The following is an 8745-nucleotide window of genomic DNA, read 5'->3' as shown; positions in this document are numbered from 1 at the left end:
TTTTCAGCGAGTTTTTAGGACATCCTGATAATAGTGAATTACAGTAGTCCAGCCTGGAAGTAATAAATGCATGAACTAGTTTTCAGCATCACTCTGAGACAGGATATTTCTAATTTTAGAGATGTTGCGCAAATGGAAGAAAGCAGTCTTACATATTTGTTTAATATGTGCGTTGAAGGACATGTCCTGGTCAAAAATGACTCAAGGTTTCTCACAGTGTTACTGGAGGCCAAGGTAATGCCATCCAGAGTAAGAATCTGCTTAGATACCATATTTCTAAGATTTTCAGGGCCGAGTACAATAACCTCAGTTTTATCTGAATTAAGAAGCAGAAAGTTAGCGGCCATCCAGGTCTTTATGTCTTTAAGACATTCCTGCAGTTTAACTAATTGGTGTGTGTTACCTGGCTTCATGGATAGATAGAGCTGCGTGTCATCTGCATAGCAGTGAAAATTTATGCTGTGTCTTCTAATGATGTTGCCTAGGGGAAGCATGTATAATGTAAATAGAATTGGTCCTAGCACTGAACCCTGTGGAACACCATAATTGACCTTAGTGTCTGAAGAGGACTCTCCATTTACATGTACAAATTGGAGTCTATTAGATAGATATGATACAAACCACTGCAGTGCAGTACCTGTAATACCTACAGCATGTTCTAATCGCTCTAATAGGATATTATGGTCAACAGTGTCGAATGCAGCACTGAGGTCTAGCAGGACAAGCACAGAGATGAGTCCACTGTCAGAGGCCATAAGAAGATCATTTGTAACCTTCACTAAAGCTGTTTCTGTGCTGTGCTGAGCTCTGAAACCTGACTGAAACGCTTCAAATAAGCCATTCCTCTGCAGATGATCAGTTAGCTGTTTGACAACTACTCTTTCAAGGATTTTTGATATGAAAGGAAGGTTGGAGATTGGCCTATAATTAGCTAAGACAGCTGGGTCTAGAGATGGCTTTTTGAGTAAAGGTTTAACTACAGCCACCTTGAAGGCCTGTGGTACATAGCCGATTATTAGAGATAGGTTGATCATATTTAAGATTGAAGCATTAATTAATGGCAGGACTTCTTTGAGCAGTTTTGTAGGAATGGGGTCTAAAAGACACGTTGATGGTTTGGAGGAAGTAATTATTGAAGTTAACTCAGAAAGATCAATTGGAGAAAAGAGTCTAACTTAACATTGATGGTACTAAGAGTAGCTGTAGATGATATTACATCTGTGGGATGATTATTGGTGGTTTTTTCTCTAATGATAAAAATTTTATTTGTGAAGAAGTTCATGAAGTCATTACTAGTTAACGTTAAAGGGATGGTTGGCTCAGTAGACCTCTGACTTTTTGTCAGCCTGGCTACAGTGCTGAAGAGAAACCTGGGGTTGTTCTTATTTTCTTCAATCAGTGACGAATAGTAAGATGTTCTGGCTTTGGGAGGGCTTTCTTATAAAGCAGCAAACTATTTCTCCAGGCTAAATGATGATCCTCTAAATTTGTGACACGCCATTTCCTCTCCAGCTTACGAGTTATCTGCTTTAGGCTACGTGTTTGAGAATTATACCACGGAGTCAGGGACTTTGGATTTGAGGCCTTAGTTTTCACAGGAGCTACAGTATCCAGAGTCGTGCGTAGTGAGGAGGTAAAATTATTAACAAGATAATCGACCTCTGTTGGAGTAGCGTTCAGATAGCTGCTCTGCTCTATGTTGGTACAGGGCATTGAAGATGATAACAGTGGGTGGATTATATTCTTAAACTTAGTTACAGCACTTTCAGAAAGACATCTACTTTGATAAAGTCTACTCTCCACTGCTGTGTAATCAATTATTGTAAATGTAAATGTTATCAGGAAATGATCAGACAGCAGAGGGTTTTCAGGAAACACTGTTAAATGTTCAGTTTCTATGCCATATGTTAAAACAAGATCTAGAGTGTGATTAAAGTGGTGGGTGGGTTCTTTTACATTTTGAGAGAAGCCAATTGAGTCTAATAACAGATTAAATGCCATGTTGAGGCTGTCATTTTAGCATCTACATGGATGTTAAAATCACCCACAATAATTATTTTATCTGAGCTGAGCACTAAATCAGATAAAAATCTGAGAAATCAGAGAGAAACTCTGTGTAAGGCCCAGGTGGACGATAGATGATAACAAGTAAGACTGGTTTCTGAGTTTTACAGCTGGGGTGGACAAGGTTAAGCATCAGGCTTTCAAATGAATTAAAAGTCTGTCTTGGTCTTTCGTTAATTAATAGGCTGGTGTGAAAAATTGCTGCCACACCGCCCCTCGGCCTGTGCTTGAGATTTCTGGTAGTTAGAATGACTCGGGGTGTTGATTCATTTAAACTAACATACTCATCCGGCTGCAACCAGGTTTCTGTAAGGCAGAGTAAATCGATTTGTTGATCAATTATTAAGTCATGTACTAACAGAGACTTGGAGGAGAGAGACCTAATATTTAATAATCCACATTTCACTGTTTTACTCTTTGGTTCAGATGTGGATACTGTATTGTTCTTTCTTTGTGATTTTTATGTTTAAGTTGTTTATTGCTGGTTTTTGGTTTGTTTTTGTCTTTTGGGAGCTGACACAGTCTCAATGGAGATGGGTTTTGGGGGTAGCAGGAGGAGAGAAGCTGCAGAGAGGCGTGTAAGACTGCAACTCTGCTTCCTGGTCCCAACTCTGGATAGTCATATTTTGGGGGTTTAATAAATTTGTCCATATTTCTAGAAATGAGAGCTGCTCCATCCAAAGTGGGATGGATGCCGTCTCTCCTAACAAGACCAGGTTTCCTCCAGAAGGTTTGCCAATTATCTATGAAGCCCACATCGTTTCTGGGACACCACTCAGACAGCCAGCAATTTAAGGAGAACATGCGGCTAAACATGTCACTCCTGGTCTGATTGGGGAGGGACCAGAGAAAACTACAGAGTCCGACATTGTTTTGGCAAAGTTACACACCGATTCAATATTGATTTTAGTGACCTCCGATTGGCGTAACCGGTGTCATTACTGCCGACGTGAATTATGATCTTACTGTATTTACGTTTACCCTTAGCCAGCAGTTTTAAATTTCCTTCAATGTCGCCTGCTCTGGCCCCTGGAAGACAATTGACTATGGTTGCCGGTGTCTCTAGCTTCACATGTCTGAGAACAGAATCACCAATTACCAGAGTTTGACCCCGGCGGGTGTGTCGCCGAGTGGGGAAAAAACGGTTGAACACATGAACAGGTTGGTGGTGTACCTGGGGCTTCAGTTTAAGACTATGCTTCCTCCTCACCGTCACCCAGCCGCCTCTTTCCCCAGCTGCTTGGGGTCTGCCGGGAACAGCTAGCGGGGCCCTCGCTATCTTCGGCTGCACCAGCTACAGGGGCCTGGCTAGCTACGGGTGAATGAAGGGTGCGGCTTGCCGAGTCTCCAATTCAGTAATCCTGGCCTCCAGAGCTGCAAATATGCTACATTTATTACAGGTATCATTACTGCTAAAGGAGGCCGAGGAGTAACTAAACATCTGACACAATGAGCAGGAAAGTGCAGGAGGGACAGGTGAAGTAGCCATGGTGCTAACGAGTCGGCTACGAGCTAAGCTAAGCTAGCGAAACAGTAAAGAGACAGTGAGTGAATACTTTGGCTATAAATTAGGTAGTGAGTACACAGAAAGGGTGATTCAGATGAAGCACGTTAAGATTATACTATGAAAAAGGGATGTATCAAAAGATTTAAATTAAATTGCTAAGCAGAAAAGCTACTCAGAAACACCACTGTGTTTGAGCAGGAACAGGAAGTGATACTCTACCACAAAGCGAGCGAACACCAAGTGACAGCGCCATGAGACGCAGACATGACAATACAAACTTGGTAACATAAGACTCGCAGCATGAAACACAAAGGGTGAGGGAAACTTAAATACAGGGGAAGAAAATAAAAGGGAAATCTAATAACCAAATGAACTTCGCTGACCTAAAGAACTTAAACATATACCATAAACATCAAAAATGAACTAGAACTCAAAACCCTGGGTCCAAAGACCCAGGAACGTGACAAATGCATAAATAACTGAGCCGCTGAAGCAGGTATATAGTGCCGAATTAACTTAAAACAACTCAGATCGGGCGATCGTGGCTCAAGAGTTGAGTGTTCGTCTTGTAATTGGAAGGTTGCCGGTTCGAGCCCCCGGCTCGGACAGTCTCGGTCGTTGTGTCCTTGGGCAAGACACTTCACCTACTGGTGATGGCCAGAGGGGCCGATGGCACGATATGGCAGCCTCGCTTCTGTCAGTCTGCCCCAGGGCAACTGTGGCTACAACTGTAGCTTGCCTCCACCAGTGTATGAATGTGAGAGTGGTATTGTAAAGCGCTTTGAGGGTAACGAAAAGCACTATATAAATGCAATCCATTATTATTATTATTATAGATTAGCCTTGACCGTCTTAGCAATTTTTTTTTTACATGCTTGTCCAATTTAAGACGTAAATCAACAATTATTCCTAAAACTTAAAATCTTTGACCTCTTTTATTTCTTCGTTCCTTCACTGGATTTTAAACTCATCATTTATCTGATCATCAGGAACAACCTAAGAATCTGTTAGTCTCACTCATTTAAACCCTCTGCTGCATTCTGTTCACCCTGCTATCATTCAATCATCTTTCCTAATATAATATTAGTCCACTAGTTCATATATCGTTTCTCATCTTACTAAGTGAGCCGAACAAGATGATAAAATCAGAAACACAGGCTTAAAATACCATCTGGTATTCATGAGCTTCATTGCATGTGTGTGTATGTGTTAGTAGGATTAAAACATTCTGTGCTTATGTATGTCGTTTTAATTACATTACCCCTTTTCTGAAACAAAACTCTGTTTACTACACCTTCTTGTTTCAGAAACATCTAAAGAAGAAAGTCTCTATTGTAGTCAGGCACAGCTAAATTCTGCTAGTGAGTTAACCTAGCTAACCACACTGTGTGTTGTTAACACCTTCAACATGTACCCCTGGTGATGTGTGCCACTTCCTCTATGTCCTCTATTTGTACCACCATATGGAGAACCATAATAGCCACACACATCGAAATACAGAATTCTTAGATGCTTAGATAATGAATTGTAGAATAAATTCTCCATTTGTAAAATAATTTTAGAATTCCACATTAACAAAGTGAGTTTCGAAATGTTTTTAAAACCCTCATTACCATCCTAGGGGAGCTAAGATGGTAATGAGGTGCTTGAAATGTTGTAGGTGGCTGAGTTTATACTGCTACCATTGAAACTGATTGGGACTCCGTCTTTGTGGATCTATGGAAGTCCATATATACAGGGTGTAGCATCCCCTGGGTAAAGGCGGTGAAATGCAGGGGGGTCAGTGATTTTTCACTTTCAAGTTCTTGTAGGCAACTGATGACTTTGTTTTTGTATTTGCTTCTGTCGTTTCACCTTGAAGCTTCATAGGTATTGTTGTCACTGAGGAGTTTAGTCATGTTTATTTGATCTGCTTCTTTTTGTCAGGGATAAAATACACATATATACTTTTTGTGTCCCAGCTGAGTAACAGGAGGAGAAGAGTGGTGGTGCAGCAGAGGAACAATTTCAGCCATTTGGACTCAGCTCAGCCACTACAGAGGAAACAATGACTTCAACACAAAAGGTGAGAAAAACATCACAGTTACACTGTTATTGAAACTGTGTGTACAGCTGGTTGGTTTTTTAAAAACCCATTAACAGCAGCTTTATCTTTTCTATCCTGGGCTGCTCCATATATACAGAATCTACATTCACAACCAAAAACCACAGAAGTTGCAAGAAAATACAAAGATCATATTTTCTCTACACACATTGAAACAACAATATCATCAGTTGAATTCAAATTTTTTTCTGAAGTAAAAGAGTTTTTCTACTGAGATCAATATTTCTTCAATAATGTCATTTTCATTACAACTCTCATTGTAGCACATCATTGTAATGTGATAATATCACCAGAACGTGGTGGTAACACATCAACAATGCGTTTGTTGACATGTTTGATTCCACTGATGGAGGGAGTTTCAGTTTGTTCCACGACTGCATTTCACTCACTGCCTCTGTTTGTATCTCTGTCACTGCAGGACCAACATGGAGCGAGAAGTCAGCGCTCTCAGGAGGCCGACAAACCTCACAGAAGAAAGGGAGAGAAAACATACACCTGTGACGAGTGTGGGAAGGGTTTTACCCGGACTGACAGCCTAAAAACACACCAACTCATCCACAGTGGAGTTAAAGCGTACAGCTGTGACTTGTGTGGAAACTCTTTTAACCGGGCTGAAACCTTAAAAAGACACCAAGTAATGCACAGTGGAGTTAAAGCATACAGTTGTGACTTGTGTGGAAAGTCTTTTACTCTGGCTCAAAGCCTAAAAAAACACCAAGTCATCCACAGTGGAGTTAAACCTTATAGCTGTGACTTGTGTGGAAAGTCTTTTACTCTGGCTCAAAGCCTGAAAACACACCAACTCATCCACAGTGGAGTTAAAGCGTACAGCTGTGACTTGTGTGGAAAGTCTTTTACTCTGGCTCAAAGCCTGAAAACACACCAAGTCATCCACAGTGGAGTTAAACCTTACAGCTGTGACTTGTGTGGAAAGTCTTTTACTCTGGCTAAAAGCCTGAAAACACACCAACTCATCCACAGTGGAGTTAAACCTTACAGCTGTGACTTGTGTGGAAAGTCTTTTACTCTGGCTCAAAGCCTGAAAACACACCAAGTCATCCACAGTGGAGTTAAAGCTTACAGTTGTGACTTGTGTGGAAAGTCTTTTACTCTGACTCAAAGCCTGAAAACACACCAAGTCATCCACAGTGGAGTTAAAGCTTACAGTTGTGACTTGTGTGGAAAGTCTTTTACTCTGGCTCAAAGCCTGAAAACACACCAACTCATCCACAGTGGAGTTAAAGCGTACAGTTGTGACTTGTGTGGAAGGTCTTTTACTCTGGCTCAAAGCCTAAAAAAACACCAAGTCATCCACAGTGGAGTTAAAGCGTACAGTTGTGACTTGTGTGGAAAGTCTTTTACTCTGGCTCAAAGCCTGAAAACACACCAAGTCATCCACAGTGGAGTTAAACCGTACAGTTGTGACCTGTGTGGAAAGTCTTTTATCCAGACTGGGAGCTTAAAAATACACCAAGTCATCCACAGTGGAGTTAAACCTTACAGCTGTGAGTTGTGTGGAAAGTCTTTTACCCAGACTGGACACTTAAAAACTCACCAAGTCATCCACAGTGGAGTTAAACCTTACAGCTGTGAGTTGTGTGGAAAGTCTTTTACCCAGGCTGGAAACTTAAAAACTCACCAAGTCATCCACAGTGGAGTTAAAGCGTACAACTGTGACCTGTGTGGAAAGTCTTTTACCCAGTCTCAAAGCCTAAAAACACACCAACTCATCCACAGTGGATTTAAAGCTTACACCTGTGACTTGTGTGGAAAGTCTTTTACCCTGGCTGGAAGCTTAAAAACTCACCAAGTCATCCACAGTGGAGTTAAAGCGTACAACTGTGACTTGTGTGGAAAGTCTTTTACCCAGGCTGGAAGCTTAAAAACACACCAAGTCATCCACAGTGGAGTTAAACCTTACAGCTGTGGCCTGTGTGGAAAGTCTTTTCAATATCCGCATCAGCTGAAAAAACACCAACAGATCCACACCAGAAAGTAACTCTACAAGTGCAGTTACTGTGAGGATGTATTGATTTTTATCTTGTAATTTTAACCTGATTGTTTGGAAGAAGTCTGATCAGTAAACTTATGGAGTTATACTGAATGAACTGTTTGGAAAAATGAAGAATCATTTTCTCTCAGTAAGCTGAGTGTTGTAATGTAAACAGACGTTGGCAGAGATGCTCTTTATTTCAGGCGACGTTCAGATTAAAAACTTACACTGTCTTTGTTTAGAAGTGGAGCAAAGACTTCCGGTCTGGCGGGTCGAGTGATGGCTGTGTAGGATAGCTGCTCCCGACCTTATTACCTTTTACCCCAATTTATCTAACTCGAAACTTAAAAAGCTTGGATTTATATCTGTGGGGTTTTTATGTTTGGAACAAAAATGCCCAGAAAATCTAAGAAAAAGGATGAAAGAGAACGGAGTGAAGTGGAAGAAGATGCTTCGTCGCTAGCTAGCAGTAATATGGAAGAAGACCAGCAATCTGATACTAACGCTACTGCGAAAGATCACCCAGCTACGATGGACATGATACTAAAAGAATTGCGTGCTTTCAGAAAAGACACCAACGATCAGTTTAATGCCATAAGGGAGAATGTCGACGGCATTGGTAAAAGACTCGATGAAGCAGAGGGACGCTTAGATGTAGTGGAGACTCGAATTCAGGCTTCGGAGGAGCTGTTAATTGAAATGGCAAATCTTCAGCTGCGATGCGAAACAAAACTTCTGGATTTAGAGGGACGGTCACGTCGCAAGAATCTTAGAATATACGGCGTGAAGGAAGGGGAAGAGGATAGATTCCCATCCTTTGCCAACTTTGTAGAGGTTTTGTTTGAAAAGACAATGTGTCTCTCTCCTCCCACCACGTTGGGAATCGAAAGAGCACACCGAGCCGGTGCTAAGAAACCCCCGGAAGGAGCCCCTCCACGCTCAATTGTTGTTAAACTCGCAAGCTATCGTATCAAAGAAGACATTATCAAGAAGGCCTGGCAGGCTAGGGGTTTTGACTTTAAGGATTCTAGGATATATGTGGACAATGATTATGCCCCGGAGATACAACGAAGAAGA

At 41.4% G+C, this 8745-nt stretch overlaps 1 protein-coding gene across 1 annotated transcript; it reads left to right on the top strand.

Moving 5' to 3' along the window:
* Window positions 1-5612: 5612 nt before the first annotated feature.
* On the top strand, window positions 5613-7479 carry LOC120436243 (zinc finger protein 347-like; the record flags this gene model as incomplete). Its single annotated transcript, XM_039606920.1, has 2 exons — window positions 5613-5636; window positions 6094-7479. Coding segments are annotated over exons 1-2 (1404 nt in total), but the record flags the coding sequence as incomplete, so codon positions are not given.
* Window positions 7480-8745: the final 1266 nt, after the last annotated feature.

This window comes from Oreochromis aureus, linkage group 3 (genome assembly GCF_013358895.1).
Source record: "Oreochromis aureus strain Israel breed Guangdong linkage group 3, ZZ_aureus, whole genome shotgun sequence".
Lineage (NCBI taxonomy): Eukaryota > Metazoa > Chordata > Actinopteri > Cichliformes > Cichlidae > Oreochromis > Oreochromis aureus.
Note: the sequence above shows the minus strand (reverse complement) of the source record. Positions and strands in the feature narration are given on the sequence as shown.